We start from the raw sequence: 18877 nt of genomic DNA, 5'->3' as shown, positions 1-18877 counted from the left end.
AACAAACGGGAGCCAGAGCTAGCGTTCCAACAGCCTCCATTCAGCATGGCTTTGGGGAGGACTTCATCCCACAAGCGCCCCGGCATTGATCCCTGACTCAGACCATCTGACTGGACCAAACTCCTGTCCATCGTTCAGACAGACAAACAGCATCTGGATTCCGGTCAGTCAGTTAAAACCAATAAATGAGGCTCGGACCCACACCCATCAATAACCCACCCAAACAATGGGGCATCGCCTGAACCCTACCCATCTCTCAAACAACTGGCCAATTAGAGAAGGAATAGAATTATAGAATTAGCCACCCAATCAGGTTGAAGGGGGGGGGTTGCCCAAGAGTGCCAGAGGGGTGTTTCTGTAATTCAAAAATAAAGAACTCAAACACCTCGTTTCTCTTTGAAAGAGGGAAATCAAGCCTCGAGGTTCACAACTGGTCAACGCGTCTTATCTCTCGCTCAGTGGATTTCATTTGTGGACCTTCCAGTTCCTGAGGAGGTGAAGTGTCCAGGTCGGGGGGGTGAGAGAGTAAGTGGAGGACTGTTCGGGTTGGGATCGGAGGTGCTGCCCCTTGGACGAGGCCAGGAGGAGCCTCTCTGCACCAACTCTGCCCTCCGCTACCCACGCTTTGAAACCCGCAGACAGATACCCTGCAGAATACAGAGACGAAGGCGGTTAAAGACAGGTTAGACAATTTCATCCTGGCATTCCCAAACTTTTTTCCAATTCTTTCCACAATAAAAACAAAATCGGTTAAAGACAATATTTGTTTCAGCAACAGTCCATACAATGTGATGCAGATCAAGTGTTTCCAACAGCATTTCATAACATACAGTACTATATATGCTGATGAAATGCCTGTGTTGTGTATGTTATGATGGAAACTACTGGTAGTAGTTAGTGAATGACAGCCACAACCTAAAATACCACATCCATGCATTATTACATATTAAATACAAACACATAAATACATGACACTTAATTAAAAAATAGCTTTTTTAATTGCAGTATGGCATATTTTGCCCATTACAGTTATTTTATAGTTTTATTAGTTTTTAGTTTATAGTTTCTCTTGGTTTAGTAGTTTGACATGCTACTTTAGGATTTATAGTATCATGTTTACATCATTACCTGATGAATAACAACGATTATGTTTATCACATCCATAGCCTTATTTATTAACTAAGGCAATGAGATAATAACATTTAATCAACACTTTAATTAAATAAATAGATCAAGATTGTCAACTGTCAACAAAGAACTGCCCTGGCTAACGAAATTGTTGTCCTGTTGTGATTTCCCCGATGGTGTGGGGAAATCTTACGCTGTCAAAGTTCTCCTCCACTCAAAGCAGGTGGAAGCTGCACACAAACACCACTAGCTGATGTTGACTGCCACCACCTGCCACCACCTTCAGCCCTGTGACTACTACTACTACCCTGTGATCTATTATTAGGCACCACAAGAGAGCGAGAGAATGCTCTGCAACCATGCTTGACGGAAGCCTTCTAGGATCTGCAGCACACGAAAACAACTGCAGAGACTAGGGCAGGAATTTCCGTAGCCCCTCGCTTTTGCTCTATACCCTTCAAAAAATGATACACCCTAAGGCCACAGTGACCTTGATGCCCTGTCCAGAGTCCACACTGCCCCAGTGTGCCAGCTGATTTCACCGTTTTCTCCTTTGCTTCTTTTCTGTCAATGTTTTTTAGACACCAGTGTCTTGTTGAGATTCTGAATTCTGAAATAAAAAGCTGTATTTACTTATTTAGCTGATAGTTCTATGGTGTATAAATTGACTACACCAAAGGCCAAGTGGCCTTGTTCCTAAAACGATGACATTCCAGGCCTGGTAAGTACCATAGATCAGGGGGATCAAGTCCAGGGGTGCCGCATAATACTTTGATAATATTTGGAATTGATCAACATCACTTCAACGCACTTTGTGCGTTGTTTTTCAATCTACAACAAACCTTTTCGCCCAAAAAAATGCAGATCTACTTGTAGATCTGCTACTTTTGCCTATCTAAAGTTTGTCCAAAATAGGGATGACAAGATTAATGTGGTTCAAATGAAAGGCCATTAAAAAGAAGCATATTGGGGTCAGGGTGTTATGATCACTGAATACTGTTATGGCTGCGGGATGTTTGCTTCTTTTCGTATTAATTATAAGCTGTTGAGACTTGATAGCTCTTAGCTCTGGGGTATTTTGCACTGGCTGCTACTGTTACGATTGAACATGTTCTGTAAACTCGGAATAAGCTGCAACACCATTGACTACACACCTCATCTCCTATGTATAGTGGTTATAAACTCTGTCTCACCACACATGGGTCGTACGTTGGGATGTTGTCCTTAAAAGGTAAATTAGGGGGGGCAATGGTGATGTGCGAATGGCTTCTCCTGCATTTAAACATGACTGTACATTGCTTCACTCCATTAGTGACAACAACAGAGACACAATGTCCTCACAGAGTAACCATTCACCATGACTGTCGTTAAGCACATACCAGACTGAGTTACATCTCACACTTACTGGGACTGTACCAAGGAGTGCTTTTATTTTCTACAATGTGTAAAATAATTGTATTTTTTTTCTCTAGGTTTAGAGGAAAGCTGACTTCAGTTTGTGTCTCTGTTACTCTCCATGATGCAGGAATTAAATACCCACCATTTAAGGTCGTGAACCAGAGTGGAGACTTTAGGTTGTATTATGATTAAAAACTGTTTGTGTCATTAGTACAATCCACAAAGAAATAACGTGCCGATAAAGCGACAACCTTTATTCTGTCAGTATGACACCCCAAAATACGCCATGCCACACAGTATGAAGGATATGCTACATATTAAGAATATGTTAGCATAAAACCAGAGATTCACACCAACCATCACCGTGCACAATAGTGTTAATTTACCCATTTGTAACTCTGAGAGTTTACAAATGGAATTAAATGGACCGGTAAGGGTCGCTGTAAGTGATATGTTTTGGGTTAAAACAACAAGTTTATTGTTAAAAGTTAAATCTCTATATTTTGATAGTAATAATTTCTTGCTTTAGTGTTTGTTCAGTAACAGGGGTCTCCCCGTCTCTCCAGTTTTAATTAACTAAAATATGAAAATCCATTTTCAGGTGGGTTACAAATTTCAACCAATCAGGAGAGAGAACCCCACACAACGATCATTTATTAGCTTGTGTTCCAGCTCCAATTTTGTCTGCTCGTTTACTTGTTTAATCACTTCCAATTTCACTTGTTAATCCTGTGTCCTATACGGGTTCTCTCTCCTGATTGGATGAAATTGGTATCCCAACCTGTATCTTCTGTTTACTAAAGAGCTGGAGAGGTGAGGAGACCCCTGTTACTGAACAAACAATCTGTAGCAATGAATGCTATGAGAATAGAGCTATTTAACACTTATTTTAACAAAAGTATCACTTACACTCAGAGGTCATCACCATTCCGGTTTATGATGGACAATTTTGTCAAACCTTATTTTTGCCATGGACAGACAAAATGACGGGTCAATAATATTACCAGAAACACATAGATCTAGCCCTAAATTTACACTAGTGGACTCCTAATGTGCCATAGTGTCTATGACAATGTCATACACATTTTAAAATGACATTCTGCATTAATTAAATCGTGTCCTAGCTATTCTGAAGAAAATGTGGACAGACAGTGCTTTCGTTGCACATTGGATGAACAAAATATTAATCAAAATAAAAGATTTGCCACGGACATGGACAAGTCTTTCCAGACATTTTGTCTGTGTACGGACACGTTGATGACCCCTGCTTACACCACCGTCTAACAGTGAGGGCTTTACTGTGTACTGCATCTACATCTAGACGTTAGAGGGAAACCAGAGCATTACCTCTGGTTGTCTTTCCATGCACACACAGCAGGCAGAGTGTCAGTCTCACTCCTGGATCTCTGTCAGAGCCACACAGCATGCAGCCCGCTCATCCTTACTGTGCGTTGGGCCGTCGTGGCACAGAGTCACCGACTGGCTGACCCCGCTGCCGCTCGACACGCTGCGGCTCCGGCTGGTCAGCTTCTTCAGCTCGCTGGCGAACGAGATGCCTTTCCTCTTGTCCTCGCGCGCCACCTGGAAGGTTACACGTCACTTTGTGTTAGGGGCTGGACGATGACTTCAAATCAATATCACCATTATTTCAAACCTTTGCCTCAATTACAATTACTGAACGATTATTATTATATATTTTGGGTTTATTTTTGCTTTTTACCCTTTCAACACGGGCCATTTGTGTTCGTATAGATGCTCGACAAAGCCGCATGCACCACGGTGGGTGGATTCAAACTCACGACCTCCACGGTGGTTGGCAGATACTTTACCACAGTGCCCCCCTGAGCGCCTATTATTTTGTAAATAACTTATGAAAATCTACAAGCTCACGCCGATCGGCTATTTTCACACGCCACCATTGTACAATTAAGTATAATACCAGGCTTAAAGGGATAGTTCACCCCCAAAATGACAATCGATTAGTCACCCCCTGGAGACATGAATTCATGGATATTTTTTTTGTTTTTGTTACATTCCTCAGCCAATAATTTGATGACCAGCGGACCGGTCAGGATGGGGTGACACATCGATAGAAAAAAAGTATTTTTTTGGGTGAACAGATTGTGATCAGATTAATCAATTTAGTTGATTATTTAAAAAAACATATAGAATGTTTTTGTGTAGATTTGTTGATAGATTCATTTTAAGTCTGTTAAGAGGTTCTAAATGTCATTTTTTTATACATTTTCGGTTAATCGCCCAGCCCTACTTTATGTGTGACTGACATGTACAGACTCAAACACTCTGTATGCATGTGTGACTGATTAAAAAAAAAGAAACTTTATTCAATCAAACCTAGCAACAAACAAGGGGGGGGGGGGGAACAGGTGTGATAAGGACAGACATACAACAAAGATGAAGCAACAACAGCCATATTAAAACATCTTACAGCAGCAGTTCCCAACCTTCTGACCCTCTGGATCAGGATCCACTTGAAAATCTCAAAAGCGTTCATGGCCCACCCATCTCACCACTTAAAGTGGTCAGATGGGTGGGCCGTGCCCATTTTCAGGGCAGGATTATTTTAATGATCAATCAATCGGTTGTGTTCTGGCTTGGGTCAATGGAACTAACGTGGCATACTTCCTAATTATCGCAGTATTTTTATATTAATGTTATATTATTGTTAAAATCTGGTACCTGTGGGCACCGGCACACAGGTTGGAAATTGCTGTCTTACAGACATGGGTTAAAAAGCAGCAACACAAAAAACGACAACACAACAAACTAGGAAAAGCAGGTGTGTTGAGGACAGACATAACAAAGACGAGCAACAGCAGCCATATTAAAAGATCTTACAGACACGGGTTAAAAGCAGCAAAATAAAAAGAGAATACAAGCTATAAAAAGAGGTGAAAAATATTATGCACAGCATATAATACAATATTATATCAAGCAAGTGTACATGCCCAAGCCTTTGATATGGAAATGAAAACAGTCTAGATTTAACCCATTAAGACCTGGAACGCACCTGTGTCACTTTAGATTTCTTTGGCTATTCAAAAATAGCAGATCTGCTATTTTTGAAAAATCCCGATTTTTGAAAAATCGCCTAATGGGTTAATGTCCTTTGATTCACATTCCATTTGCATAATAACAGCAATGTAAATGTTCACTGGGAAATGTTTGACACACATTATAATAAAAGGTATAGACAGAAAAAAGCACGGGCAAACAATTACTGGGTACATGCAGATGGAACTTGACACTTGACCTTCAAAAGGCCAGTCTTAGCTCATTGGTTCTCAAACGTATTTTATTTCAAGGACCCCCATAACTCTCAGAGTGTACAAATGGAACCAAACGGACCCATAATGGATCCGTTACAGACCTGTCAGTGTCCATTTAGAACCCGCTCAAGGAACCCTGATGGTCCCTGGACCCCACTTTGAGTACCACTGTCTTAGTTGCTGCACAGCAACAATGTCATCATGGTTACAGGTGTACCTGCTCCTTCTTTTTTTTTTTATACGTTCTGTTTATTGAATTTTTTTTTTTTACATACTCACGGGTCATATAGGCATGTACTGAAGCAAATATACAAGGTATCTCAAAACAGTCAAGACAATGAGTGTGTAACAGGATAAATAAAATATAAATTGAACAAGGTATAAACAACAGCAAAAAAAAACAAAAAAAAAAACAAACAACAACACACACAAAGAAAACGACAACAAAAAACAAATACACAACGTAAAATCTCCAGTCAAATTAATTTACAAAAGAGTCCGCGGTCGGTCTACCTGCTCCTTGAACTTGAGGATGAACTTCCCCGCCCCTCTCCAACGGCTCTGGGCTTGATAGACACATTCGTGGTCCAATAGGACTCGCTGAAGGGGCTTAGCAGCAGAGGACTTCTTAGAGCCCGCCTCCTTGGTGACTTCCTCCATTAGCACATAGTCGCTGGGGTTGGGGTTGCACAGGATGCTGTAGGAATACTTTGCCTTCGATAGAGTCTGACCGGAAGACAGAGACAGAGAGAGAGGAACATGTTAACTGTAAACAAAAATAATCGATACATTTCATAAAATAATCAATTAGTAATCATTCCCTATTCTGGGCATTTCCTTACGGACGAAAAACCTCCAAAAATATCAAAACATTTCAAAACAGTGAAAATAGCAGCTCTGCAAGCTCACAATATTTTCTCTATTTTTGCACGACAGTTGTGCAACAAAGTATAAAATAACACTGGTTAATCGATTCATTGATATAATAGAAAAATCGACCGTTGTGTCACCTGTTGTATGATGTCCTGAGCGGTGCTGTAGCGCGGGGCCTTGATGACGGTGTGAGGCTGCTCCGGTGACACGTCGTGGACCTGGACGAAGAACATGTCCTCCTCCCCTCCGCTTCCTCCCCCTCCCTCTCTGCCTCCCACCATCACCTCCTCGTCCCCCTCCGTCACAGAGCTCCTCTCGCTCACGTTCTACCGCAACAACAACAAAAACATTCAAAGGTTAGCGAGTTACAATGGGAAACTGACGCTTCACACTGGCGTTTCATACAGACGCAGTAAAATCCTGTGTTCATTTAACTCAAATGGACCCTTGCGGGTTCATTTGGTTCCACGTGTACACTCTCAAAGAGTTACAAATGGATAAATGAACACTGAGGATTTTACTGTGCACATGTAGGCTACTTGTTGTTACTTATTGGATTTATGAGTTTCATTAAATGGCCACCAGGGGGAGCCGTCATCTGCATCATGGGACATACGGTACTTGGAAAAGAAACAGAGGGGAATTAAAACACTGCACTGTTGTTCCTTGTAGCTTTATGCCAAACAAGTCCTTTGTTTAATTAACAGAAGTATTTACAATATCCAGGTTGGATCAATTCCATGCATGCATTTTCAGAGCATATTCTAATGATCAATCAATTGATTGTGTTCCAGCTTGGATCAATGGAACTAACATAACATACTTTAAGTTATTATTTATCTGTGTTGCAATTACAATACAAATGTCACGGTTTTAAAGGAAAAATACTGGGACATTCTTTTTATTTATTTATTTAACATAAATGTTTAATGTATTATGAACCCTTTAAGACCTGAGGCGATTCTTTAAAAAAATCTAAATCCTAACAGTTTTTGGGAAAAAAAACAACAAAAAACAACAAGATTTTTCAAAAATAGCAGATCTACAAGCTCATAGCGCGGCACCGAGTGCTGCGCTATGAGCTTGTAGAGCTGCTATTTTTGAATAGCCAAAGAAAGCTAAAGTGACACAGATGCGTTGTCAGTAATTTCTTTGTATATTTAAGTTATTTGTCATATCTGCCCTGTGCAATTTGTGATTATGAAGCAAAAAAAACTGAAATTAAAATTGTATTATGTTCCAATGGTCAATGCCAAAAACACAAATAAATTGTGAATCGCAAATTATTTGTGTCACAATTAATCGTCAACTTAAATTTGTAATCGTGACAGCTAGTGATGAGTGGGTCGACCCGTAACCCGCGGGTGGGTCGAGTCAGAATTATGAGGCAATTATGCGGGCTGTGGGTGAGCGGGTCAGCCGCTCTCACACGCAAAAAAAATAAAAATAATCACATGCTCTTGTTTTGTCTGTATTCCTAATAAGAATAAGAATAATAACAATAAAACAGTTTGAATATATTTGGGGATTATTTTCTAACCATGATTTTACAGAATAAAAAAAAAATCGCGGGTCGCAGGGCGGGTTGAGCCATAGATTTATATATGGGTTCGCGGGGCGGGTTGAGGCGGGTTGGGTTGCGTCGCGGGGCGGGGCGGGTCATGAAAAAACCCGACCCGGTCATCACTAGTGACAGCCCTAGTTGTAACATCAGTGGTGGACAGTTACAAAGTACATTTACTTGAGTTTAATAACTTAATTTGGGGGACAATTGAAAATCCCGTGTTCATTTAACTCAAATGGACCCTTGCGGGGTTCATTTGGTTCCACGTGTACACTCTCAAAGAGTTACAAATGGATAAATGAACACTGAGGATTTCACTGTGCACATGTAGGCTACTTGTTGTTATTTATTGGATTTACGAGTTTCATTAAATGGCCACCAGGGGGAGCCGTCATCTGCATCATGGGACATACGGTACTTGGAAAAGAAACAGAGGTGAATTAAAACACTGCACTGTTGTTCCTTGTAGCTTTATGCCAAACAAGTCCTTTGTTTAATTAACAGAAGTATTTACAATATCCAGGTTGGATCAATTCCATGCATGCATTTTCAGAGCATATTCTAATGATCAATCAATTGATTGTGTTCCAGCTTGGATCAATGGAACTAACATAACATACTTTAAGTTATTATTTATCTGTGTTGCAATTACAATACAAATGTCACGGTTTTAAAGGAAAAATACTGGGACATTCTTTGTATTTATTTATTTAACATAAATGTTTAATGTATTATGAACCCTTTAAGACCTGAGGCGATTCTTTAAAAAAATCTAAATCCTAACAGTTTTTGGGAAAAAACAAAACAAAAAACAACAAGATTTTTCAAAAATAGCAGATCTACAAGCTCATAGCGCGGCACCGAGTGCTGCGCTATGAGCTTGTAGAGCAGCTATTTTTGAATAGCCAAAGAAAGCTAAAGTGACACAGATGCGTTCCAGGTCTTAATGGGTTAAAATAGTAGTGTTTTGCCAATTATATGGGGGCCCACTTGTGATTTCCTCACGGCCCACCACCATTGGGCCCCGGCCCACAGGTTGAGAACCACTGGCGTAAACAACAGGGAGTGAACAATGCATGTAGAAGTACCTCCTCTCTCGTTTTGAGACAGATCCTCCCCACGTAGCCCTCCTCACAGTGCCAGCTGTTCACCAGCCTGATCACCTCCTCCTCCGGCGCCAGGGGGCGCTGCTGAGCACAGCGCTTCACCTCGCTCCGCTCTTTGGCCAGAGGAAGCTTCTCCTCGCACAGGAAGTACTCTGACGCACTTCCTGCTGGAGCCACAACCTGGTGAACAGAGAGAGGGGAGATTGTGAGATTATGGTAGGCCTACATTCATACGAGTGAATGTGTGTGTGTGTGTGTGTGTGTGTGCGTGTGTGTGTGTGTGTGTGTGTGTGTGTGTGTGTGTGTGTGTAGATCTTATGGATTGCTTTAAGATAGTCTAGGTCAGGGGTCTTCAACGTTTTCAGGCCAAGGACCCCCTAGCCGAGAGAGAGATGAAGCAGGGACCCCCTCTATATTGTATAAAATTGTATTTCAGATTATACTTTTTTTGTTTACTTGGTCTGCTCTTTTTTCCCTCTACACCTATACCTTTTTGCCAAAAATAGCCGATCTACAAGCTCACAACGCCTCACAGGCGTTGTGAGCTTGTAGATCGGCTATTTTTGGCAAAAGTTCTCCCCAGAAAAGGGATGCTAGGGTTCAAGTGGTTAATGTAAAAAGAAAAATCATATCACACAAAGATTTGGCGGACCCCTTGTAGTAACTCTGAGGACCCCCTAAGGGTCCCGGACCCCCTGTTGAAGACCCCTGGTCTAGGTATATCCATCACTAACCATGTCCAGGAGCTGTTTGGCAGTGGTCTGCTCATTGACACAGAACACAGTGAATGGCTCAGGGCCCGGAGCTCCGTGAACTGTCACCCTGTGCTGCTGTAATGCCCTCTTCTCCTCTGACATGAACAGCTAGACAGAGAGAGAGAGAGAGAGTTTTATGAGGGACAGATAAAATAAATAAGGGTTACGGTTAGGGTGATGGAATTTCACAAAGTGAACTGCATTTCAGCCAGTGACGTTGCGGGTACAAGGTTTTAGAATACTGCCCCACTAAGACATTGTCTCAAATGTCACAGTTGGAATGGTGAGAGTGTGAAGTTAATGCTACACATACTTTTATTACATTCTGCTCCGTCAGTGGGAGTGCAGACGTGAATATTAACACATTGGCTGCCATGGACGCAGATCTGCGTTCTTTTGCGTCCTAACGGTGCGTTTTAACAGCGGGCGATACTGGGCGACATCGTCCAAAAAGATAAAGAAAATCCATCTTTCATCGCCCCCCCGCCCACTTCGCCCGATCGCCGGCTCTCATAGACTTTCATTATATTTTGGGCGATGTTGCCCAGCATCGCCCGAGAGTTGCCCGCTGTTAAAACGCACCGTTAGAGCGCACGCTGCCAAGAACGCAGATCTGCGTTCTTTCAAAAAAAAAAAATCAAAATAAAAGTTTTTTTTTTTTTTTTTTTTTTTTGACCCAAAGACCAAGGAGATATGATTTTTCGAAGATTTAGACTCCCATCCACTTCCTTGTTAACTTAAAAATTCTGTATCTCGGCTCTGAGTACTTTTATTTTTTCATTGAAAAAGTCTGGCAGTCTACTGTAGAAAATAAATAAATAATTCTGGCAGCCAATGTGTTAAGGGAAAGCCAGTGTGATATCTAAAAGACTCGTGGCTCTAAAAAGGCAGTGGTGGAAACAGTCATCAGATCTTTTACTTAAGAAAATACTACAATGTACAAGTACTGCCGTAGTTCCGTACTTTATAGCGGTGAAAATGGGTAGCACATTGACCATGAGCCCAGTCTATGTAATCCCAGATGTTTTCTTACCATAGAGGAGGAGAGCACACCCCCTGCAGGGCCCTCCTCTGTTCTACGACTGTAGATAAATAAGCTGGACACTTCTAGTGGCTCGTTGTGCTGTGTCCTTAACTGGACATGTCTATAACCTGAATCACACGCACGCATACACACGCACACCCACGCACACACACACACACACATAGTTGGTAAAACACAGGCTCTAGAGGCTTAACCAGAGGCCCAAATTGTCACACTGACATTCAAGCTAATTAAAGCATACAGTACCATTATCATTTTATAGTTAACCCGTTAATAGTCTACTCTAGAACATTGGTTCTCCAAGTGTGGTCCACGGACCCTCAAGGGTCCTTTGGGGGGTACCAGGGGGTCCCCGGCTAAATTAGTTAAAATGGCATCAAAATCTGTTTAAACACTTTAAGCCTATTTTATATTTGCTATTCGAAAATAGCAGATCTACAAGCTCACAACAGCTTGTAGATGTGCCATTTTCGAAACATTTGGAAAAATCTTGAATAAAATTTTTCAATCATGAACATCTTAACCCATTAAGACCTGGAACGCATCTGTGTCACTTTAGATTTCTTTGGCAATTCAAAAATAGCAGATATACAAGCTCATAGCGCGGCACCGAGTGCCGCGCTATGAGCTTGTAGATCTGCTATTTTGAAAAAAAGTGATTTTTTTTTTTTCCCCAGATTTCTTTCAAAAAACTGTTAGGATTTAGAAAAAAAAATTAAAAATCGCCTCAGGTCACAAAACAAATGTTCTCTGGCACATAATAGTTTCAGATGGGGGTCCGCGGCCAAATACATCCAATTTGGAGGTCATTGACTTGAAAAGGTTTGAGAACAACTGGTCTAGCCTTGCGGAGACTCGTCTACACGACTAGTCCCGGCTACACGGAAACAACGTCTAACGACAGAGAAACCTACCTGGCTTGAGGGCTTTCAGAGGCAGAGTTCTTTGCGCTGTCGTCTGAGAGCTGTTGTTCTCCACCACGGCAATGCGCAGGAAGCACATCTCTTCAAAGTGCACGGTGAACTGGAAGTGCTCGTGCCACATGGGGTTCAGGGTGTTCCTGTGGATGGGTTTGGCGCGGAAGTGGAAGCTGTCGACGGGCATGCCCAGCACGTCTATCTCCAAGCAGGGGCTGCCCGCACTGTTGCCCGGACACACGTTCTGACCAGACACGATCTGGGAGAGGAGACGAGAGGAGAGATCTAGGTCGTCACGATTATTACAGAATCGTCTAATCGCAATCATTTGAGATTTTGCATCGTCAATCGTTTCCATGTTGAACATTTTTCATTTCCATACATTTTCAAACCTTTTCCAAAAATAGCAGAAATAGCAGATCTACAAGCTTACAAAATGTCACGCCACAATATATATATATTTTTAAGTATAAAATGACTTAATGTGTCAGTAATTTCTTTGTATATTTAAGTTATTTGTCATATCTGCCCTATGCAATTTGTGATTATGAAGCAAAAAAATGTATTATGTTCCAATGGTCAATGCTAAAAACACAATTAAATTGTGAACCGCAATTATTTGTGTCACAATTAATCGTCAACTTAAATTTGTAATCGTGACAGCCCTAGTTGTAACATCAGCGGTGGACAGTTACAAAGTACATTTACTTGAGTTTAATAACTTAATTTGGGGGACATTGACATGAAAATGTTTGAGAAACACTGTTTTTTTAACAGGAAGCAAGACCAAATAAGCAACTACACTTTAGAAACAAGCCCAAAAAACTGCACCCACTAATATTTACAAGCGAATTTACAGGAAAACAAGCCCAAAGTCACTTATAATAAGCAGACTTGTACACGGCTCAAGAGGCTGTTTGAGGTTACCGTGACCTCTCTCTCAAACACACACGCACGCACACAAAGCGCGCACACACTCACAGTTTACACACGCACGCACACAAAGCGCGCACACACTCACAGTTTATAAGCTTTAGAGTGCACTTTTGTTGATCCAAAACAGTTTTTCTAATGAGTTTTGTGCTGCACCTCTGTACATAATAACTGACAGCGAAATAAATACTTCAATGAACACAAACCGAATTTCAACTTCAACCACACAGACTCCCACACATTGAGCACAACAAATGGACCCGTAAAGGTCCATTTGGTTCCATTTGTACACTCTCAGAGTTACAGACCTGGAAGGGTCCATCTGGAACCCCCTATAGGACTGGTTAAAGGGAACCGTTAAGGAATCAGACCGTTAAGAGGGAATCATTAATCCATTCAATCCGGGAACGCATCTGTGTCATTTCAGATTTCTTTGGCTAATAGCAGATCTACATATATATAATATATAATATATATTTAACATTTGTAACTCGAATCTTTGCTTTTGGGGGGTCCCTGGAACAAAATATTTTGCGATGGGGGTCCGCCGTCAAATACATATCATTTTGTGGGTCCTTGACATGACAGTTTGAGAACCACTGATACAGCAACATAAGTTTTTTTCAAAATTAAAAATGTTCACGATTTTAAAAAAAAAATCACACCCTGTGTGAAGGTAGCGGCGCCTTTGATACATTTTGTCATCGATATGTGTTTATAATGTGTTTATAGCCATGTGTCACGTGAAGCTTGACCAATCACTTTGTTGACGGGTCTGACCAATCAGAACGTTGACGGTGAACACGGACAAAGTCAGGTATAGAGCAGGATCCGCTCTATACCTAAAGGTATAGAACGGCTAGCGCCGCTATAAATAGCAGATCTACAAGCTCATAGGGCGGCAATCGTTAAAATCCTAAAGTACCCCAACCCGAATAATCACACAGCGATGGTGTAGGAAGCCATGCAAGGCTACAACCTGCAGTTAGGGGTTCAGTGTAATGCTCAAGGTCACTTTGACATGGTGCCAGGAGGAGGCACCAGGGATCGAACCTGGAACCTTTCAATTGGCAAGACAACCGCTCTTATCTCCTGAGCCACTTGGTACAGCTTAACCACATGAACCCTAGCTGTGAGCTTGTGGATTGGCCATGTTCGGGCAAAGAGATTTGGTGTAGAGCAGTGGTTCTCAAAGTGGGGTCCAGGGACCCTCACGGCCCCTTACGGGTCTGTAAGTCTGGGACTGTACAAACCGTTTCACTCTCAGAGTTAAGGGGGTCCTTGAAATTAAAAACTTTGATAACCACTGGTGGAGATGAAAAAAAGGGAAGGTTTTAGTACAGACCCCTTGGGGACTCCGGTCAACGATATGGGTTTTAAATGATTAAGGGCTTTTAGCCCCACAGGTTGTTTTTTTTGCAGCAATAGCAAACGCCAACTTTGTCTGCAACAGGAGAACAGACAACATGGGAGAGAACTTGGCTGTGAAAAGTATTGCTGAAAAAATGTCAATGGTCATCATTCTTTGTCATAAATTCTTGCCAAAACATATCTACATATTTCAACATTTTATGTTTTTCTCGTAAATCATCGGCCTACTTTTTCGTACAAGAGGGTCGTGCAAAAGTAGTGTAAAAACGATCTACAAATTCACAACGTTTGATACATTTGTTGTTTTAAAGAGCACATTTTATTTTTGAGCACATCTAGATTTCGGGGCGCTATGCGGCCACGTTTCTCTTTTGGGGGGGGGGTTCTTTTGTCTGATGTGGTGACGACACGGTTTGTTTGGGTCTGATGTCATGCTGTCAGTGTCAGCATGACACACGCCATATTTGGGTGTAGCTGCAGTGGGAACTCTATGGTTATGTCTGAGTCATGGTGACGGAACAGTGGTCGACCCAACCATTAGCCAATTTTAATATAGGATAAGATATTCAATAAATGAAAAGTGTTAAGATCTTGTGACTAAAAAATAACTGCAATGGAACCATGAGAATACTTTCGTTCTTCCATTTTCCAAGGTTTCCACCCGACAGCAGTGATGATATAATTGACCAAAGTCTTATCATACTAACATGAGGCTGCAGATCACATGACAGTGCCAGGGGCCCATGGCTGCCCTTGTCAATGTCATTCTGGACCCAAAATATTCAAACTTGGCACTGCAAGATCTTTTGGAAATAGTCAGGATTCTATAATGAATTCCTCATAGTGAGAGTGTGCAGAATAAAATAAAAACTGTGGCTTTACATGCATAATAGACAGGCTCAAGATCGTATCCTATTTCATCTGTTAAAGCTGCAATCCGGAACTTATTTTAATGAATACAATTTTATTTTAAACCAATCTGTATGGTAGAGTATATAATACAGTATACAGTAACTAGTACATCTGCAATGGTTGGAGGTGGTCTCCCTACTGTTCCATTGAGAATTTTAGACTCTGGTGTCAGTAGGACAACTATTGGTTTGACAACTACTGTACCTAAAACTCATAGCGCAATATCTCCCCTGACCAAGCAGGGATGCCTTATTGCAGTGGTTCTCAAAGTGGGGTCCAGGGACCATCAGGGGTCCTTGTGAGGGTTCCAAATGGACCCTCACAGGTCTCAAACACACCCATTCACCTTTTGAATTTCAAGGATGCCCATAACTCTGTGAGTATACAGATGGAACCAAGTGGACCCGAAAGGGTCCAGTTTGAGAACTACTGCCTTATTGGCAGATCAGTACACTTTGGTTTCTCCATGCGGGAGACTGGGATTCGAATCCCGTGTAGACCATGGAAGTTATGGATTGCAGCTTTAAGACATTAACATTTTACATCAGGATGACAAGTGTGGACCATATCCACAGATCTAACAGTCCCACTCTGAATGTCTGTGAAAAGGGTTTACAGCTGAGCGCTTTTATGAGGTCCTGTCCTCAATCACTGCTACACTATGTGCTATTCACTGGGTGGCCTTCATGACTGTCAAACAGTGTAAGCACATACAGTACCTAATATAATGAAACATCCAAACAATACCTAAACCTAATAGGAGCACTGAATGTGTGTGTGCGCATGCGTGCATGTGCGTGCGTGTGTGCGTGCGCTTCAGAGGGAATAAGTGTGTGAAGTGTGTAAAGCTTATGCAAACATGCAGTAAGTGCTTGTGTATAATGCACTTACTTGCTAGCTTGCTTGTGCAAAATATATACATATTGGACCATATTTTTGAGTGTCAGCTACTGCTAGAAGATGATTACTCACACGAGTGAGTGAACGCTGTGTAAACACATTCATTAATGCAGGATGAAGTCATTTCTCGGATATTTTGGGATACGTTTCAATTAGCAGATCTGGACTGAGAGCACTCTGGACCGAAAGCCCACTGCAACGTGTCCTCACCGTGAGCGAGTAGACAGCAGGACTCATGTTCTCCACGTCCCTGTCCAGGGGACACAGCTGCTGGTACAGGGGGCAGCCTCTGTCCCACAGCACGGCAGGCTTCAGGACATAGCCACAGCCACCGTTGGCCTCAAACAACGCTGCATTCAACTGCATCGGCAGGTCTGCAGACGAGAGAAATGGAGGAATCAAGATTTTCATTGTTTCATCTTATATACAAGTATACAAAAGTAAAACTCTTTGGTTTTGGTTCCACACAATTGTAGCATCAATAACAACAGTATCATAGAGACAATAAATAATAGCAACAGCAGCAAGAAAAATTGCAAAGTAACTGTACATTTGTCATACTGTAGCACACTCTGGGGTGCTTGAAGGTGCTGTGTGCATTGTTCCTACTTCTAAATAGTATCTATATGTGTATATGCACACTGTGCAGTATGTAAGTATAAGTATCTATTTACATAATGTATGTGCATGTGCATTTACATGTACAGTACATGCATACTGTATGTGCATTATGTTTGTGTGCAGTCTTGAAAAGAAATAAAGAAAGAAATCACTCAGAAGTCGCCCACCAAACATAACAGATCTACAAGTTCAAAACACGTTGCGATGCAACACAATGTGAGCTTGTACATGTGCTATTTTCAGTGAGAGACACAATGCACACAACCAAGAATAAATGAGGGGTAAGAGTTAAATGTTATCTGTTAGCTCATGGAGACGACACAACACTGAATTCTCCTTAAAAACACTCATTGTTTTACTAAACTTTATCTCAAATTCCTGGGTTTTGTGTTTGGAAGACCGGGCGGGTGCGTTGGCTCTGGGTAGTGGAAAAACATATCACTTTGCATTCAGGCACTGGAATATAAATCTGTGTATAAAATACTCAAAAGATTTAAAAAGGAGAAAAAAAAGAAAAAAAGAAGACACCCCGCACAGCGGTGCAAGCAGGAGGTCATGTAAGGGTGGCTCAGGAAACATAGCCTGTCTTTTTAATGATATTTATGGAGGGTTAGGGGATCAGTAGGAGATGAAGCCGTAGCTCACCGTGTCCAAAGCTAAAATGGAACCGTCATGGTACTTCCATGACTGTTAGAACATCAACAGCCCGGGTGGGGTTTCCTTTAACCACTTAAGCCCTATTCTGAATTTTTCAAAAAATAGCCGATCTACAGGCTCACAAGTTGCTATTTTTGAAAAAATAAATGACAAAAAATTATCGCCTATAATTACATACTGTAGGGCCAGCAGGTTGGAAGAGGTTAAAAATAGTTATAAATAGTGTATAAATTAATAGAAATGTAACGATATAGTAACTGCATCGAAAAATCGTTTTGAATTTTCAACGATCTACTATATCGATATGCAAACAGCTAAATATCGTATCGTTTGACTTTGTATCGTATCGAATCGTTTTGCAATGCAAATAATCAATTATATCAATACTAAGTACTTTTAAGAAGAAAAAAAGAGAAAGAGGGGTTTATATCCAGTATCCAGGTATTTATTTTTCACACAGAATTTTTGGGTAAATAAATAGTTAGTATATGGATTTTAAATCATTGAATCAAATCGTATCGTTCTAAATTAACCTGTCCTGTATCGTTCATGTATCGTATCGACTAAATCACTGAATCGAAGCGTATCGTATCGTTCTAAATTAACCTGTATCGTTCATGTATCGTATCGACAACCAAGTATCCTGATACGTATCGAATCGTTGTTAAAACGTATCGTTACACCCCTATAAATTAACCCATTTAGACCCGAGGCCGATTTTAAAAACGCATTCTAAATCCTAACCTAAGTTTACAGAAAATCTCACATTTTGTATTCAAAAGTTTAACGAAAATTCCTGTTACTATATACATAGCAACATCTAAAATGACAAAGATGCTTTCCCGGTGTTAAAAGGTATAACAACGTATAGGCTTTCCCGGTCTTATTAGGCTAAAGGACCACAGGAGTGGAGGACACCCTGTTGTTTTAGGATGAGTGTGTATTTTAGCGTATAATGAATCCCACGAAGGGATGACACATCACCTTTAAACCATTAAAGCCTCCCAGAGCTGCATTCATCTTTAGTTGAAAACCAAGACAACGGTTTCACTCCAATACAAGATATTTAACATTTGAAAAAAGAAAGATTCATAGACCTGCAAAGTGATCATTGGCGCGAAAGCAAAGCACATTATTGGCAACTAATTCTCTCATGAGTCATCATAAGCCCTTCGCTTAGAAAACAAATAGTATGCATTTGAGGGTAGATTCATCTATGTTCGTGTAGCAATACTGTTGATTTCTGAATTGATATGATATGACGGCTTGGAAAGAAACTGAAAGCTTCAGAGGCAGGGCTGCACCAGTACCACAGGCCAGAACAGAGCCTCTGTGTTGCCAGATGAGGTGTTACAGAGTGAGGGTAGACAGGACCACAGCGATGTACTGCAGGGACACCGCCAGCAG

The 18877-nt window shown here is 41.2% G+C and overlaps 1 protein-coding gene across 4 annotated transcripts in view; it reads right to left on the bottom strand.

The window, feature by feature from the left end:
* Positions 1–328: 328 nt before the first annotated feature.
* The window catches only part of plce1 (phospholipase C, epsilon 1), a 113274-nt gene continuing 94725 nt past the window's right edge, over positions 329–18877 (bottom strand). For 3 of the 4 annotated variants that reach the window (XM_084079341.1, XM_084079342.1, XM_084079344.1), the window contains 9 exons: positions 16403–16566; positions 12074–12335; positions 11148–11266; positions 10094–10222; positions 9342–9539; positions 6827–7015; positions 6330–6542; positions 3972–4107; positions 329–647 (listed from right to left, as the gene is read on the bottom strand). In XM_084079341.1, coding sequence (XP_083935467.1) covers positions 466–647; positions 3972–4107; positions 6330–6542; positions 6827–7015; positions 9342–9539; positions 10094–10222; positions 11148–11266; positions 12074–12335; positions 16403–16566 — 1592 coding nt within the window. In that variant the 3' untranslated portion in view covers positions 329–465. Of the gene's footprint in view, positions 648–3873; positions 4108–6329; positions 6543–6826; positions 7016–9341; positions 9540–10093; positions 10223–11147; positions 11267–12073; positions 12336–16402; positions 16567–18877 lie in introns of all 4 variants that reach the window. The other variant, XM_084079343.1, reaches the window with a different exon arrangement.

The sequence above is a fragment of the Gymnoscopelus microlampas genome (assembly GCF_963454915.1).
Source record: "Gymnoscopelus microlampas genome assembly, chromosome: 14".
Taxonomy (NCBI): Eukaryota; Metazoa; Chordata; class Actinopteri; order Myctophiformes; family Myctophidae; genus Gymnoscopelus; species Gymnoscopelus microlampas.
This window is presented reverse-complemented; position numbering and strand designations above follow the sequence as displayed.